This window comes from Cotesia typhae, unplaced genomic scaffold (genome assembly GCF_013202065.1).
Source record: "Cotesia typhae breed Kobodo isofemale line unplaced genomic scaffold, CoteBio_Ctyphae contig_4, whole genome shotgun sequence".
Taxonomy (NCBI): domain Eukaryota; kingdom Metazoa; phylum Arthropoda; class Insecta; order Hymenoptera; family Braconidae; genus Cotesia; species Cotesia typhae.
The window spans coordinates 11,458,855-11,477,462 of NW_027423748.1; the positions used below are offsets into that span (position 1 = coordinate 11,458,855).

Sequence of the window (18,608 nt, forward strand, 5' to 3'; positions counted from 1 at the left end):
GTATTATTCTTTTTGAATAAATAATTACTAAATTGGATGATTATTCATAGGTATATTATATCTCTGTCGGTAGATAACACATGAATATAAACTTTTTTTTGAGCATCTTGTCTTTTCTTTTCATCTTTTGTTAAAACAGTGATAATAAATCCAAAAAGAAGAGAAACGCATAAACAAATATGAACAGCCAAATCTCCATTAGTTTCCATAAGTTTTCCAGAAATAATAACAAGTATTATACCGTATATATTATTAGCTATATTTAAAATTCCCGTAGCAATTGATTCCGATTCTGGATAAGTATACTCGGCAGACATTTTGTATCCAAGAGCTAAATATCCAGATAAAAAAAATCTGTAAATAATTAAATTACTTTTATCGAATAGATTATATAAATTTGTCTGAATATATTATTTACAATTTAAATTGAATAAAGCTCACCCTAAAAAAGTTGCCGCTAAATATACTGTCCACATAATCTCTATCCACATGGCAATTGCAAATAAGATTTGCCCCAAAAAAAGTTAAAAAATAAATCGTAACTGTTGTTTCTCTAAAATAATAATTAAAAAAGAATAAATTTATTTATTTATTTATTTTTTTTTTTTTTTTCATACATACTTAAATTTATGAGTTTTATCAAGAATAAATCCAAATATAACGGACCGAAACATTCCCATTATAATTATCAATAATCCAAGACGGCAGGGCATCTTCTTCACCATTCTAAAATATATATATATATATATATATATATATATATATATATATATATATATAAAATATTTAATTATAATTACTTTAAAGTGTATAAGAAATATTTGATTTAATAATATTCCAACAGCATTGAAAACACCAACACCCAATCCATACGAATTACATAGTATTAAATAACTTTTATTTGTCATTAATCTTTTTATTGGTTCAATAAAGCCTGATTTATTTTCTGAATTATTAATTTTCTGTAATTTACGTGTTTCACGTGGTGGTAATTTTGGTTCGTCTTGAAAAACTATAAAAATATTATTATTATTATTATTATTAATTAAGTAATATATAAATTTAAATATAAATAAATAAATAACTAACATATAACAACGAGAATAAAATTTGCTGTTGACAGAGCTGCTACTGTCCAAAATAATTTAAGTAAATCTGTTCCAATATCTTCAAATCATTTTTCATGATTTTTAACTAAAATATGTGTTAACCAAAATTCAAAAGCTACTCCTAATTGATTACCAAAAATTCCTAATGACGTAGCAGTTGAAATTTGCCGTGAAGGAAACCATAGTGCAGCTAACCGCCCAGGAACAGTTAGAATAACAACCTTTTTTATTATTTTTTTCCAATTATAGTCTATATATTTATATATCGTATCTATATCTATATAATTATAAATATGTATATTATTACAACAATTCTGAGTAATAGTTAAAAATGATTGACCGATAAATGTTGTTATAAATCCATTTGGAGAAACTGAAAATATTTTTTATCCAAGAACCAATGCATATTAAAGAACTACCTAAAATAGCGGTCCATCTTAATCCTATTATTTCAGCCATATATGATCCTGGTACTACAAATATTACATAATAAAACATATATGTCATTGATGTCATGTCTACAGCTAATGATGATGATACGTTATAATATCTATTTAAATAAATCTAATAAATAATTATTAATAAATTTAAAAAAAAAAAAAAAAAACATATATTATACTTTAAGGGAAAGAAAAAAATTTTATTTGTGAGAAGAAATATTACAATCAAATGAATGTATATAATTATAATGAAAGTTGTTAACATTTAATAAACATTTAATCACTTTCACTTTGTTATCTTGATACAAAAATCTTCTATAGTAATTATAAAATCATCCAGGATTTATTAAAACTGATAACTTAAATAATTGCATGTAAAAATAATATCATATTGCGTTTACTCTAATTTTTTAATTCTACTTTACAATATAGCTGAAATCATTTTTTAATCCTCAAGTAAACATTACAACCACAAATATGAATAAATATTTTAAACTTAATTGCTTCTTAATCTAATATTGTGTTTTTATCATTTATTATTATTATTATTATTATTATTATTATTATTAAAAATAAATTTAAAATATATAAAAGAGATAGTAAGTATATATTTTGACTATAATGATTATATGATAAAATTAGGTGTATCTATAACATTCTTTAATCAATAATCGCCTATAATATTCTGATTACCGTCTTTGGTCTATCATTTAATTTATAATCATGGATTCTAATTATACTCTCGCCACATTTCAATCAAATCTAATTGACGCATTAAACGACATTATTCAACCAAAATTCATTGTTCGATAAATTATTCCATCATATCCTATCGAATTATTAATAATTTTCAAGTTATTGCCATTTAGTTACATATTCAAAATTAATTATTATTTTTAACACTAGTACTAAAATATATTTCTATACGTTTCGTTTTTTTTTTTTTTTTTTTTTTTTTTTAATCTTGTTGTTAATACGGCTGTTTTGTTTTTCTGGAAGCTTTCCAATAAAATTTAATAAACCTAAGTACTGATACGACAAAAAGAAAAAAATTTAATTTTTTAGACAAAAATATAAACAGCATAAATTTAATAGTGTTGTTTAAGAGTTGGAAAAAAAAAAAAAAAAAAAAAAATATACATATTATAGTTGAAATCTTGTAGAAGAATAATGTCTCTTTTATCTAATAATTTTTGTTATTCTTTCTTTATGTTCCCGTTTTCTTCGTATATATATATATATATATATATATATATATATATATATATATATATATATATATATATATATATATATATATATATATATATATATACAAATAGGTAGAACATTTTCAAGTAGACAAATGGCACTAGACTCCCTCTTTGGTAGTCTCTCGATTCGAGCCAGTTGTCATTAATAAATCTAAGTGAGACAATGAGCAGCAGCAGCAGCAGCAGCAGCAGCAGAATAACAGGAACAGCACACTGTTTTGCGACATATATAGACTTATATACTCAGCTCAATCTATAATCTACATTTATCCTAAAAGCCTTGTTATTTTCGATTTAATTAAATATTCAATGTCTACTTTAGAGATATATACTAGACATTTAAATCAAATAATATTAGCTTGATAATTATTAAACTTTTTATAAAATATTTATATTAAATTTAAATAATTTATTATTTTTATTCAAACAGAATAATTAAAAAAATTATCGTCGTAATAATGAAATTAGTGCAACAACTCCTAGTATCATTGATCCACAACAAACTACTGCGAGGGTGTCACGATTATAATTTAAACATGATTCTTTATCTAAGCATCGCCTGAAATAAAAAATTTTTAAAATACATGTTTGTTGTTATAAAAAAATAAAACTCTTGTAAAAAGATAATTAAAAAATTTTTTACCATTTTTCTATAAAAACTACTACTAATCCCGTTATTATTTTATCCAAAAAGGTCACAATAGAATAAATAAGGGCACTATTTTCTGTTTTAATTCCAATAAAATCTGCTGTAATACTTAATGCAGTAACCATTGTTATAGAACTTGCAATTCCAATAAAAATTGCTATTAAATATATTATTATTTCATAATTTCCACCAAATTTTGTAACAGCTGCTCCAATTATTCCAATAAGTGAACCTAATAAATAACAAATCTAAAAAGAAAAAATATTATTTCAATATAAATTAAAATAAATTAATAATAATGATAATTACCTTAGTACCAAATGATTTGTTTATATATTTTAGCGTCAATGCTGATACAAAGGATGCAATGTATGATACTAAAGGTACAGTTGCTAATGCTTGTTTACCACCAACATCTGTTTCTTCAATATAAAGTGGCAAATAAACTGTCGCTAAAGTGATAAATAAACGACTAGCAACGTACAATAAAGCCACTCGTATTAAAACTTTTATGCCAATATTACTTTTTTTCGTTGCAGTTGTACTTGAAATTATTGTTGATGAATTGTTGTTATCATACAAATCATTTTTTGATAATTTTTTATCATTAGTTGGAGAATCAATAATATTATTCCCTTGATTATATTCTAATAAATGAGACTTTAATGATATATGGAATAGTATTGTTGCAGTAACACCGCACGTTGTTACAATTATTACGATATTCTAGAAAAAAAAAAAAAAAAAAAAACAAATTAATAATTTAATTATTTCAATGTATATAAAAATAATATAGATGATTTAACTCGAAATTTAATGTCGTCTTGGTCACTTAATTTTATTATAGAATTTTCATTGGTAGGTAAAACAATCCAGGTGACTATAAAAAGGAAAACAGCCGCAGTTACTTGTGCTGAATAACTGAATTATAGAATAAAATATTTAAATTTTATTATTATTTTGATAATTAATATTAAATAATTATGATAATAAATTTTAGTTTACCGAATAGCTGTTAACTCTGCTCGTACTAATGGTAAATTAGTCAATATAGGTATCATTGATAAATGAGAAATTTGAACCGCTGCCCACCCAGTTTGAAAAATAATAATACTAACAATGTAAAAAATCATTGAAATATTATTATTTTTAATATTTTGTAAAAAATTTCCAAAAATCACTGGAAACGACAATGCAACAAGGATTGATCCAATAATGTGCCAAAATTTTTTTTTATTATATTTATCTACAAGTATTCCAAAAATTGGTGTCATTAATGCATCAACCAATTGACCTAAAACATAAAAAAATTATTAATTATCTACCTATATATATTATTATATTATTATATTATTTACCTAATAGCAATAGAGCACCAGCAGTTAATGGTTCCAACTTTGTTATTCTTTGTAAATATAATAGTGTGTATGAAAACCACATTGCTGCTGCAAGATCATTAAAGACATGTCCTAATGAATATGACAATTTCGTAAAAAATGATATTTTTTTAATAATCAATAGAGGGGAACTTTCTTCACTGACAATATTCTCCATCGATGTTAATATTATCACAGATTTCATTGTTTTTAATAAATAATTTCTTACCAATTTTAATTTTGTTTTAATTTTTATTATTTTAAATAATTTTTTTGTAATAAAAAACATTAAAAAAATCAGAACTTACAATTTATATAAACATATAAATAGGAGTAAAGGCACATGCTATAAAATACACTCAAATTCAAATTATTATTTGTTAATAATCACCGTTTTAATAACTTTAAAAACAAAATTTCTTTCTGTCCTATTAATATTATTCTCCTATGAAATAGCAATATTAATAATAATAATAATAATAATAATAATAATAGTAATAATAGAAAATAATAAAAAAAAAAAAAAAAATTAAACTACTTGATCGTAAATCGCAATAAATTGTCGTCTGTTATCGATGCTGATGCAATGTCTACTGATATACAATATAATACTAAAGAGTGTTCATACTCTGAAAGATTTCTGCTCGGTGTAGTACGTTGTAATCTGAAACCATCTCACCGTTGTTGAATATACTACAGTTACCATACAATAAAAAGAATTCCGAGTAACCACCATAGTCCTCATTAAAGAATCGATATGTTGCTCTGTACTTTTATGGTCTCTTACTATTATTATTATTATTATTATTATTATTATTATTATTATTATTATTATTATTATCATCGTTGACATATAGATATTTATGTCGACTCAAGTTCATTAACCTTCTTGTCTAACATATCATACGTTATTATTATTAAAAACATTTAAATAGTTTCTTTTTATACCAATCTCATCGAAAAAAAAAAAAAAAAAAAAAAAAAAATATATATATATATATATATATATATATATATATATATATATATTTTATTAATAAAAATTTAAACGTTAATATAGACATACAAAAATAACTATAATTTATCAATTATTCGTATAATAATTATATTAAAAGTGTCGCGATGAAAATTCTGTTCCTTCAAATTGTCGTAAATGAATCTATGTTAAAGGATAATAATATTAAAAATATGTCATATAGTGTCAATAAATAATATATAGGTAATAACAATTGATAAATTAAATACCTGTAAATGTAAATTAACTTCAGCTGAGCGACTCAAGTATGGAAAATTTCCACCATTTTTTAAATGTCCTAATTTAGCATTTGGATAACATTTATACATTTCTTCTCTAACAAAAGGTGACAATGCATAATCGTCAAAAACATCAATTAATGTTATAGGTAAATCACCCATTTTATGGGGTTGAACATACGAATTAACACAATTTATTGTTAATCGTGATGCTAATTCTGATTGACTTAAACTCTCTAACTAAAATAGAAATGTAAATACTGATTGATATATCTATATAAATATTCTAAAATCATAGTTATTATTATTATTATTATTATTTATCATACTTACTCGTTCAACCATAAAATCAATAGCTTCAATCATTTCATCATCGATCGATACATTTTCTGTAGAATAATTTCCCATAACCATTTTTTTCAAAATTAAAGATGGAAAAATCCAAAATCTAATAAATACAAAAATATTTATTTGAAACGTTATTATGTGTTGATAAATAAGAAAAAAATAAATAAATAAATAAATAACTTGCAATGAAGCTGAATCGTGATAGTTGAATATTGATGTATCAATAAATGTATTACATAAAATCAAGGAAGCCACTCTTGGACAGTGTGAATTTATTTCGGCAAATTTTTGTGCTAAAAATCCACCTATAGTTTTTTTTTTTTTTTTTTTTTAATACAATAAATAATACTATATTTAGATATAAAATAGATAATTATTAATAAATTAATAAATTAAAAATATACCCAAAGAGGCACCGAAAATGTGAACTTTGTTCAATTCTAAATAATCTAATAGTTTTTTAAATCCACAGCACCAATCATTAATATTCCAGTAGACTGGAGATTCAGCCTAATTGAATAATTAATTTCAATTAATTAATAATCGTAAAATTTATTGGATAAAATTTATTTACCGATATTACACGATAACCCTTTGCTGATAAACTTAAAATTTGTTTAAAAAAAATATCTGCCGTTCCGCTGACAGGTGGTAAACATATTAGTGGTGACTTAATATTTTTCGGACCTGAATCGTATATTCTCCAACCCTAAAATAATATAATTATATTAAATAAATAACTAGATAAAAAAAAATTAAAATGAATTATTTTTACCTTTGTTCCATCACTGTCAACAATTATTTTTTTTAGTGGTATAGAACTCCGAAAACTTTCATATTCATTATGATACGACATAATACTCTGTTTTCATTCACCAAAAATATACTTAATAACTATCAATAAATTTTTATTATTTATTAGTTTTATTAAAATAATAATATTATTATTTAAAAGATGATGATAATAATAAGAAATAATGGAGAATAATATATATAGTTCGGATTAAACAAGTGTCAAAGATGAAGAAAACAGAAAATATATAAACAACATTAAATAATAATAACAATAAGTTATATCTTAGAGTACATGCGTATATATATATATATATATATATATATATATATATATATATATATATATATATATATATATATATATATATATATATATTGGATATCGCTACTTGGACGTTCTAATATTATTACGTATGTCATGTATATACTTCACATAGTAAGTAAGTATTTTACAGTACCAACTGAAAATAAGAAAATAAAAATCCGCACCGACATCGATTTGCTCAGTTGTTGGAATGTTAAGTTTTTAAATTGTTGGTCGTTATTCTTGGGATATTTTAAAATTACTATATTTTCAATTGTTGCTATGTTGTTATTCCCGTTTATATATATATATATATGAGCACCATTTTTAAATTTAAATAAAGTTCAACTTTTATAAATAGATGGCGCTGTAAAACTTTTAACTATAAATTAAATTAAAAATATTATTGTTTGATATTGAAAAATTTATAATAATTTTAAAAAGCGTTGTTTTAGATATTTTAGGGTATTAATATTTTTATTATTGTCTTAAAATCAGTCTTATAAAATAAACTGTTATATTGTTATAACATTATTATGTTCTTAATAGAACTAATACATTAATACATCAGTAAAAATTATGCTTGGTAAACCAAGAGGAACGCGACGTTATAACTCCATTATTATATTATTTTAGTATTTTATTAAAGCTAAAAATGACGATAAATCATATGAATTAATAAATGCTATAGTGATAATTGATTGTAATTACCAAAAATATTACCAGATATTATTATATTTATATAAATGATAAATATATTTTACATTTAAACTAGTTTATTATCTACTAATATGGAGAATAAAAAGAGGGGATGAAAGGAACCAGAACTACCTACTATCACAATGTGTATAAACCCCCACAATTTTTTTATTCTACATATACATGTACATAATAATCCAGACGTATAAACATGGTATAAGTATGATGGTTGAGGTAGTAACAGTGTTAGTGAATTTTGTGTACTTACACTAACGAGTAGTTCTACGAGTAAATATACTGAGAAAAGTGGTGTGGTGGTGTGGATGGGATGTATTATAGGATTTTTAAGTAAGTGAGTGAGTGAGGGTCGTACTGTTCAGTTCTGTTCAGTTTTTACTCTATAATATCACGTGTTTTAACTTTTAACTTGTCGTCAAAAATTTTTTGTATATAACAACAATAAATATATTTAAAAATAAAAAGTGATTTTAACAGTATTATCTTTAAATATAATAAAAATATTAAGTTATTAAAAAGGTTTTTATTTTAACCACATGTTTATTATATTTTACTTGACACTAATTTCCCGCTGTTTACAATAAACGGCAATAAATAAGCTATTAATTAGTATGAACAAATATCATATTATATATGATTATTTTATAAGGACATTTATTTTAACATCATTTCTACTGATTACTCAATTACAAGGTTTGCTTGATTTTTATTATTATTTATATTACATTTATTAATTTAATAAATATTTAATAATTAAAAGTATTGGTGAATCGTTCTGCTATTTTAAATGCAGTTACCTCTTTTGATGTCATGATTATTCTCAGAATGGACCTCAGTGCTATTTTCGGGTGATTCTAAGCCGCCAGAGTAATATAAAGCCCGATGTAATATTATAATGAATATTCCACTACAGATAGTACAGATAGTTATGTTATATTATAATTCTAAAATTTTATTTCATTCGATCTATTTTTATTTTATATAAAAAAAATAATAAAGAGCGATATAAATGTTACCTATTACAATTGTTTATTTTCACGGACGTATAAAAATTGTCGTGTGTAATGTTGATTAATATATAGAGTAGTATGTCATCGCACCAATTTGACCATAATGCGAGTATATAATAATGACCATCAACCACAATAATAAACCCTAATGGATCCTCACACTTGATCTCATATTACGTCCCTAAGATCATACAATAAATTAAATAATATTTTTTTCTTGTTGTTTTTTATTTATTTAAAATAATTACTATTACAACTCCAAAAAAATTATTATTTATGCTATAGTGTTAGTTGATATCTTTTATAATGAAGCCATCGTTCGCTTCAAGTAGTTATTTTTTTTTTTTTTTTTTTTTTTTTTTTTTTTTTTTTATTAAATCTGATGGCACGTGTTCTTATTTTTTTTCAATAATTTTAATTAAAAACTCCAACAGTTTTCTCAAAAATGATATTAAATATAATATTATTGTACACCAGGATTTAGTATCATTTATCATCAATTTCCTGTTATACTTATGTTACATAAATTAAAAATATTATTTACATGTGGTTTTTATCAATTTATATGTATTAAATAGTGTGTTTGTTTGACATTTAATCAATTCACATTGGAAGTTTAATTATCCTATTAACCAATTAGATTGTGTGTCCAGAGAAATAGGCCAATCAATATTCGTGCCGTTTTAGTTTTACTATATTTTTTATTTTTTTTATTTTTTTTTTTTTTTATTTCGTTATTCAATTAGAATTAAGTAATAATTCAATTAAGTATTGAAGAAAAAAATGATAATTTTGATTTTCTTTCTCTCGACTGAATAAAAATTGATCGAATAATTTATAAATAAATAAATAAATAAATAAAATGGTGATTCCTTTACTTTTGAATCAGAGAATGACGTTACTTATAGCAATGCCACCATATGGCGTTTATCCCGGTTTTTGCGGTTTCCGGAGAACCTTCAAACTGTGTGAGTACTGATGCTTATTTTTTTTAAGTCCTCCAACGCCAGTAGAATAATTCCCATGGTTATATTTTTTAAATTTCAACTATCAAAAAAAATTATTATATTTAAATAATAATTTTGTACAATTATATATAAAATTTTTAATATATATTTGAAAAAGTTTGAAAAGAAAATTTCACCTGTATTTAGATGCACTGAGTCGTATTAAACCATGTTTAGTTGTATTATGTACAGCCATACGGAATGAAATGGTAAAGCTTTGCTCTAGTGAACAGAAAATGCGTGTACCTCAATCATATGCTAACCGTCTTATTTCACAATTTTATTATTCAAGCTTATTTATAAATATTTTCATTTTTATCTATATAGATAATAACTTAATAATTATCTGGTTGATTTTAAAATCAATAACTTGATAAAAATAAATCATTTAATTGAAGAAAAAGAAAAAAAATTTTAAATAATAATAATAATAATAATAGTAATAATGACAGTGGAAAAAAAAAAAAAAAAAAAAACAGCAGGAGCTATATAGTAAGTCGTGCATATCATTGTTATATATATGTATATGTATATATTATTATATTTACGGCTACGGCACGTGCGATTATCGTCTCCGGAACCGGAAATACAGTTGGATGCTCTTCCACCTGGGTTTTCATAAGTTTTACTACAGCAGGGGGCATATACTGCACATACTTTCAGAGTGACCGGCAGTAACCGGTCACTCTCCTGTCTACCTGTTTATAATATTATAAATATCAATAGTACAATATAAGACAGTAATATATATTATAAAAACGCAAATTTATATACTGAATTTGAAAATAAATTGAAATAACAATTATTGATTTTAATTATTAAATTTTTATTTTCTCGGGATAAAATTTAAAAACCCGCTGTCAAGTAAATTTACTTGTTTCATTATAAAAGCTGAACGCGTGGCGACAAAGGAACGTGTTCGCATGACTCGCGATCAACTTTACGACGCATACGTGACTTAAGGGCGTGTTAAAAACTAGTCAAGCTAAAACAAAAGAAAATTCCCAACGAGACTCAATGGAAATTAGATTCTATAAAAAGTGTTTTTTTTTTTTTTTTTATTTTTTCCAAAAGAGATAAAGTAAAAAAGTTTATTGCTAATTTTAATAGGATATCAATAAAAATAATCCAGTAATAACAATGACACATGTAGAGTAACACAAGCAAATAGAGATATATTTTCAAATTAAACGATTATTATTATTATTATTATTATTATTATTATTATTATTATTATTATTATTATTATTATTATTCTATATATTCTGATACTAAATTATGAGAATGAAAAATTATATAAAAACGTAAAACAAAATGTTAATGACATTATCCACGCAAAGTAGTACTCGATCAGTAGTAAATCTCAAGTCTGTGACATTTTTGTTGATTTTACATTCACCACATATAATCATGTATTAGATATTTTTATTATTATTTTATATTTCCATTAAAATTAATGACATACTATAAATTGTTATTTGACAGCTAAGTATTTATATAGTCATCAGATTATTTTACATAAAAGCTTGTTTAAAGTTTATATGATAAATGATGAATAATGATAGATAACACTTTATTATTGTTCCATCTATAGATTTTTAATAAAAAATTTTAATATTTTATTGATCGAATTTAAACAATTATTATTTTTGTTTAATTTCAATAATAATAAAAATTAAAAAAAAAAAAAAAATTCTACTGAAAGACATATAGAAACTAAAAACACATGACGAATGTTAAACCAGAAAATAACGCAACTCAATTACTGAATGGATTATAGGGTGAATGTCTTATGGGTCTGGTGCATGATTAAAATTAACTTACCGAACAGATAAAGACATATAGATCACTATCAACATGCAATCACATCAAGTACACTGCAAAATTTGACCTACCATCATCATCATCATCATTATTATTATTATTGTTATTATTTAAATTATTATTTGTATTAGAGTATTCTTCTCATATGTGTGGCAGAAACGCACAGAGTAACAAGAGTAACGTCATTTTCTCATGCCATGTGAATTATTGCCATAACAACAAGGTTCTTGTAATTTAAACTGATTTAAACCCTTAAATCTGCCTCACCTTAAACGGTAAAAACGTAAAACTTGTTAAAGAAAAAAATATTACAAGGTAGAAAAGTAATTACTATACCTATTACCTAAATATCTTTATTATAATTATTATTTAATATTGTATAAAAAGATATATATATATATATATATATATATATATATATATATATATATATATATATATATTTATATGCGCAGTAGAAAGGCGCCGCAGTGTCTACAGGTCGGACGACAGCAGAATCCTATTCCTATATCTATCTGTCTTATATACTTTATAAGTTATATATCTACTCGCTCTCTAAGGTGTCGAGTAATGTTGAATTTATGCATTACCAACCCATTTCTTCTTATGCATCTTCCGACTTTGAATTACTGCTGAATCCTTCTATATATACTATATACTATACTATGGAGTCTTTTACTTTTTACTTAAAATAACAAATAATTCAACTTTTATTATTAATGTAATAAGTAATTTTTTAAATATGTAATCGCTTTATAAAAAATAGCCGGTTTATTTGTTTAGTTGATGGAAAAATAAATAAATTAAAAGAGATGGTTATAAAGTAATTGAGAAATAGGCGGAGGGAAGCCGAGAAGAAAACAAGAAAAGGGAAAGAAAAATTAACATACGACCAACTTAATCAGTGCCAACACCTCGTGCGGAACATTGTTAAATAATTTAGATATATTTAATATAGCTTAGTTTACTTAAAAGAGTAAACAAATAAAATGAATATAAATTTATTAAAATTTTGATGTGTTACAGAAAGCAATCAATTAGTTATAAAATCAATAAGTGTACCGGAATTATTGAGGGAAGGAGAAACGGATTATGTTATATTAGATTGTGATTATGATCTTGAAAATATATCAAGTGATGGATTAGTTGTTAAATGGTATTTTAATGACGATAATGTTGAATACCAGTGGATATATGGACACGAGCCTCAGGCTGATCCAAGTGCTAGTCATATCGATGTTGGATATAAAGCCAGTGATAATCCTTATACTATGTATCGGGCTATGAAATTAAATAATCCAACAATTAATTTAACGGGAGACTACAGGTGTGCGGTATTTACCTATCAAGATGAAGAAATAGCTGACGCTAGTATGATTGTATATTGTAAGTATATTTAACAATACTATTAAATATTAAATAATATTTAAATTTATTTTATATATTTTTTAGCAATAGAAGAAAAATTCGATTTTAAGTATAGAAAAAAAATAATTGATGGTAAAGAAGGAGTCGAATTAACATGTTTTGCTGAGGGATTGTATCCACAACCAACAATGGATATTTTTGTCAAGTAACATACCTATAATCTCACTTTTAATTGTTTATTAATAATTAATAATTAATAATAAATATATCATTTTACAGCGATATTATTGTTAATGAAACAATTAATTCCGATTTAACGATGCGTAATGACAGCAAGTATGACATTATGATGCAAGTTGTTGCTAAAAATGAGGACTTACCAAATGAAGCTCTTGTTAAATGTAGTTTATCGATTCCTAAAGCAAATTACACTATTCCACGTGAATTAATCTACATACCTGGTAAGATACATTTTTTAGATTTACATATAATACCTCCTATTAATAAATAATTAATTTGCTTAATAATTAATAATTAATTTTTTGCTTATCACTTTTAATATATATTAATGCTTATATAACCTGATCTTGATAGACGTGGTATGTGGTGTTTTGTTGTTTAGGAACGCCAACCAGTACGCCTTCTGTAACAACCAATCTACTACGAAAAATGGAGATCCAGGCAATAAACAGCTCTGAACCAGACAATACTGACAATGGTGGTAAGATTATTCCCAATTTTTTTTTTTTTTTTTTTTTTTTTTTAAATTTCTTCTCGTTCTTTCTTTCTTTATTTATTTTTTAATTTTATTGTTTATTATTTATTTAAATCACGATTAAAAAATTATCCTTCTCAAAATTTTTTATATTTATAAAAGTAAAAAAATTATATGAATATAATTCAATGTATACACCACCATTGTTATTTATAAATAACTTTATTTTTTTTATTATTTTTGGGGTGCTATTTACTGTTTAATTTATTCTTGCATGACGCTAAAATGTGTTTCACTAGTCAAGTACATAAAAATGATTAGTTTAATAACAAAGTTAAGTGTTTAATTAATTTAATTAAGTACCTCCAGAAAGAATAAGGTATTAAAAATTTAGGGTCTTTGTAAGTTTCGAGTTTACACATATAATATAATATACAAATAAAAAGATAAATTCGGGAAAATAAGGTACTATCTGCAGTGTCACAACTGTTAAGAAGTTTGCTTCAGAAATAATACACCAGCAATACCCATCAACAAACTAGTAATTTAAGGGGACATATTAACACACGCCCAACTTTAGCTGTTATTTATCAGTAAACTAGAATTCAAATTTGCGCGCGCCTTACTATAGCGTTTACATATATTTTCATGCTCATGATATATTCGACCAATTACGTTACGAATAGTTTGATGCCACATACATTTCATCTCAATTTTATATAAGGATCATGCTAATGCCATTAAATAAGATTGAGTGAGTTTTCTTTCTTTCTCTTTTTCTCTCTTATTTTCTATATAACAGAAATTTAACCCTCAGGTTATATTTGGTTTTGACTTAATAGTTCATACAGTTACTTTATATGATATTCAACGTTAATATCAAGTGTATAAATATAGTGTATATGATGGAGATATGATAGACAGGGTGTTTTTGGTAGTAACTATTACTACTACTACTACTACTACTACTACTACTACTACTACTACTACTACTACTACTACTACTACTACTACTACTACTACTACTACTACTACTACTATTACTACGATTACTACTACTACTGAATTACTGATACTACTGGTAAAATAGCAAACTGCGTGGATGAGAGTAAAGTGACTTTACCAAAATTGTGGTGAAAACTTGTTGGGGTGTAGGGTGCATTATTTCAAGTACTAAAGCAAACTGTAATGCAGTGGTTTTGCTGAGGCTTTCTCGCGGTTTAACTATATTGTTTATTTATTTATTTTTTACTTTTAATATTTCAAATATTAAATATTATCGATAACATAAATATCAAAAATTTACAACCATTTGTGTTATTATTCTTAATTTAATAAAGTTTAATCAAAATTATAGCAGTCAATATTTTTGTTCAATATTGATAAAAAATCTATAGATATAGATATATTATAAACAATATTAGTATTGGTCGAAGAAGAAAAAGATAAAGTAAAAATAAGTTTCTCTTATAGAGTTTTTGGGTTTTCCCTTGGGTAGATGACTCGTGAGTAAATTGCCGTGCCGTATTTTTTCACCCTCTCTTTTGCCTCTTCTGCTTGAACATCAGAGGAAGGATGCCTTGTTTCTTTTTGCGATTTTCTCTTACTATTCTCACTCTACATTTTCCACTTTTTCACTTTTCCTTCCGTTTTCTTCACTCTCATTTTCCTTCATTTTCACAACCATTTTTTATTTTATTATTATTATTATTATTATTATTATTTTTTTTTTTTTCAAAGCACGTTTGCCAATTTCTAACTAATCTTTTTATTTACTTTTAATGCATCTTTTCAGCTAAACTATAAAAACTCAATGAATATAAATTATTTATTTATTTATTTTTTTTTGTTTTTTTTTATTTTAATTCTTATTAACTCGTGTAATAAAGTTAATAATATTTTCGTTTGATATTAATGAATATACAAATTTAATTTAGAATGATGAACAAAAGAAAATGATAAAAAATAATATAAAGTAAGAGTGCTTTGAGGATTAATTTGGGATGAACGTGACTGAATATAATTGCGGTCAAAGCTTTTCAAACGGGAACTCACCTCTTCCCCTTTTAAATTTTACAAATTCTCTTTGTTCCTTCGTTTAGTAGTATAGCTGTCTGATTTGTATTATATATATCATCATATATTATGTAACTATTCTATAACTATAAAGTGGTACGACGTATATTTTTTTGGTAACTTTTATGATAAGTTATCCGTTTAAATTGTTATACCTACATTGGTGATACTAATTGTGTATTTAAACTTGGATTAGTTGTACCAATACTTTATTTAGTGATATTTAATGCTCTTGAAGCTTTCAGCAATTGGATAAATCAACGGTGGAATTCTGTTAGTTTCTATATAGTGGAATGCCTTTTGACTGTATAAACAATGTGCGCATGGATATTTTTATTATAAATTAACATCAAATATTCATTTTATTCTAAATAAAAATATTTAATAAATATAAATGACGATGTATAACTAAATTAATTTTATCAAAACATTGATATTGGGGTAAAAGAAAAAAAAAGCTTAGTTTGTTCTTATACTCATAAATATAAAACAGCCATGATTTATGATTTATTGTTTTCCACCGTTTAAATTTTTATACTACAGACTGTAAAATTTAAAATGACAATTAATTATAAATTATAAAAAATATAATAAAGTTTTAGTTTTATTGATAGCGTATTAGTATAGTATTAACTGTAAATCGATACTATATGATATATATGATACAGTCTCATCACTATCATCATCGTCATAATCATTCTGATATATACTTATGTATACACATAGATACGACGTAAAGCATAGTATAGTAGTTTGACTATTGGCGGCCCCATTAATTAAAACTATATACCGATGTAGTATGTATGCAGAATATACGGGCCGTTAAATTTTATCTGGTGGTTTAGTTACCATTCTATCCGGCAGGCCTGCTCTCTAGATCCTGTTGGCTATTCTGACTATTAGGTGTATCCTCTGACTGTATCAAGCTTCCTACTTTTATATATATATATATATATATATATATATATATATATATATATATATATATATATATATATATATATATACATATACACACACTTACATACATGTAAAAGCTTTATCTCAACGTGACTTTTGTGATGGTTGAATGTATTCGTACATGCTAAATCGTCAGCGAAAACCTAACTACTTTCCGTTCGTGCCTCTCTATACTCTTTATACTCCCTAGATATATTTTTAATTCAGATTTATATTCTTTATTTATATTCTATGCTGTCTAGTTTTATTGACTAATCAACATCTATTTATATATCACCATAAATTAATCCTCTTAATTATTATTTGTTTATTTGTTTCAGGAACAGCTTCAAAACCCTTTTACAGCTTAACTTTCGTATTTATTATTACTATATTGACGAACTTTTGTCATCACTGATGATAAATATCATTATTATCATTATGTAGTTCAAGTGAGTTATTAACTATTTTCATTTAAAATAATTAATTTTGTTTTTGTAAAATATTTATTGCAATACTTGAAAATTTCTCTAATCAAAGTAAAAAATAAAAAATACATATATTTATATATTTATTGGAGAGTGTGTAATATTGATACTACCGAAAAGTATGATCTCTACAATTGTCGTTAATCTTCATTATATTCGACAACATATACCGATTATAACCGGTATGATAATACTTTGCTGTATATATATATATATATATATATATATATATATATATATATATATATATATATATATATAAAAAATATTCAGTATACTGTAAATTGGATAAAAACATCGAGTTATTGTCATTAGATTTATTTGTTGTTATACTTGATTTAATTAATATATAGATATAGGTATTTTTATTTAGTAAATAGCTTACTTTTTTTCAACAACAAATTTTATTTTTATAACAATATATTGTTTTTTGATTCCAGAATAATGGGAATGGATTAATCACAATGATGATTCCTTACTATCGAAATGACAGACTTCAACTGATACTACTGTAATATACTGTTTAGTATAAAAAAAAAAAAAATATATATATATAGAAATAAAAAATTCCAATGACCAAAACATAAAATCAAAAACAAAAATAATTAAAAAATATTTTTGCCAAAGAAATTTTAGCTTGATTGTTATAACTTATCTACTATTAATTGATTATGCTTATATAAATAAATTAACTATCTAATGTAAATATAAATTAATAACAATTGTGAAAAATAACATAAATACTATATTATATATTGAATAAATGTCATAATATTGAAGAATACCGATATTTAGAAATTTTAATTAGTAAAATGTATATAATAATATTTAATAAATTGACAACAAAATTATTTCCTTTGGAAATAAAAAATAACATTGATAAAATTAATATTAAAGAAAAGAATAATCAAATTAATTATTTTTCTTTATTATAAC

The 18,608-nt window shown here is 23.9% G+C and overlaps 4 protein-coding genes and 1 pseudogene across 7 annotated transcripts; 1 reads left to right on the forward strand and 4 right to left on the reverse strand.

Moving 5' to 3' along the window:
* Positions 1–9: 9 nt before the first annotated feature.
* Positions 10–1,218, reverse strand: LOC141527111 (choline/ethanolamine transporter flvcr2a-like). Its single transcript, XM_074242420.1, is given in 4 exon segments — positions 10–354; positions 442–521; positions 523–553; positions 622–1,218. Coding segments are annotated over 4 exon segments (891 nt in total). The 5' UTR covers positions 1,092–1,218; the 3' UTR covers positions 10–44.
* LOC141527651 (putative MFS-type transporter C09D4.1) lies at positions 1,112–2,880 on the reverse strand (annotated as a pseudogene).
* A 310-nt stretch (positions 2,881–3,190) lies between these two features.
* On the reverse strand, positions 3,191–5,773 carry LOC141526966 (major facilitator superfamily domain-containing protein 12). Of its 3 annotated transcripts, none has more exons than XM_074242146.1 (7): positions 5,136–5,773; positions 4,810–4,893; positions 4,457–4,745; positions 4,258–4,372; positions 3,761–4,177; positions 3,446–3,699; positions 3,191–3,361 (listed from the first exon to the last, which is right to left on the reverse strand). In XM_074242146.1, exons 1-7 carry the CDS (start codon positions 5,170–5,172, stop codon positions 3,247–3,249), a joined length of 1,311 nt encoding a protein of 436 aa, XP_074098247.1. In that variant the 5' UTR covers positions 5,173–5,773; the 3' UTR covers positions 3,191–3,246. The 3 variants fall into 3 exon arrangements, with proteins under 3 accessions (XP_074098247.1, XP_074098245.1, XP_074098244.1); XM_074242144.1 differs by having other exon boundaries at positions 4,810–4,896; XM_074242143.1 differs by having other exon boundaries at positions 4,810–5,773.
* A 78-nt stretch (positions 5,774–5,851) lies between these two features.
* On the reverse strand, positions 5,852–7,456 carry LOC141526967 (maspardin). Its single transcript, XM_074242147.1, has 7 exons — positions 7,205–7,456; positions 7,004–7,138; positions 6,834–6,939; positions 6,614–6,734; positions 6,415–6,529; positions 6,073–6,321; positions 5,852–5,986 (listed from the first exon to the last, which is right to left on the reverse strand). The coding sequence occupies exons 1-7, from the start codon at positions 7,283–7,285 to the stop codon at positions 5,936–5,938; spliced, it is 858 nt and encodes a 285-aa protein (XP_074098248.1). The 5' UTR covers positions 7,286–7,456; the 3' UTR covers positions 5,852–5,935.
* A 1,104-nt stretch (positions 7,457–8,560) lies between these two features.
* Positions 8,561–18,533, forward strand: LOC141527052 (uncharacterized). 2 transcript variants are annotated; one of them, XM_074242306.1, is made up of 7 exons: positions 8,567–8,938; positions 13,113–13,472; positions 13,539–13,659; positions 13,734–13,915; positions 14,077–14,175; positions 17,526–17,636; positions 18,113–18,530. In XM_074242306.1, the coding sequence occupies exons 1-6, from the start codon at positions 8,857–8,859 to the stop codon at positions 17,600–17,602; spliced, it is 921 nt and encodes a 306-aa protein (XP_074098407.1). In that variant the 5' UTR covers positions 8,567–8,856; the 3' UTR covers positions 17,603–17,636; positions 18,113–18,530. The 2 variants fall into 2 exon arrangements, with proteins under 2 accessions (XP_074098408.1, XP_074098407.1); XM_074242307.1 differs by lacking the exon at positions 14,077–14,175 and having other exon boundaries at positions 8,561–8,938; positions 18,113–18,533.
* The last annotated feature ends 75 nt before the right edge of the window (positions 18,534–18,608 follow it).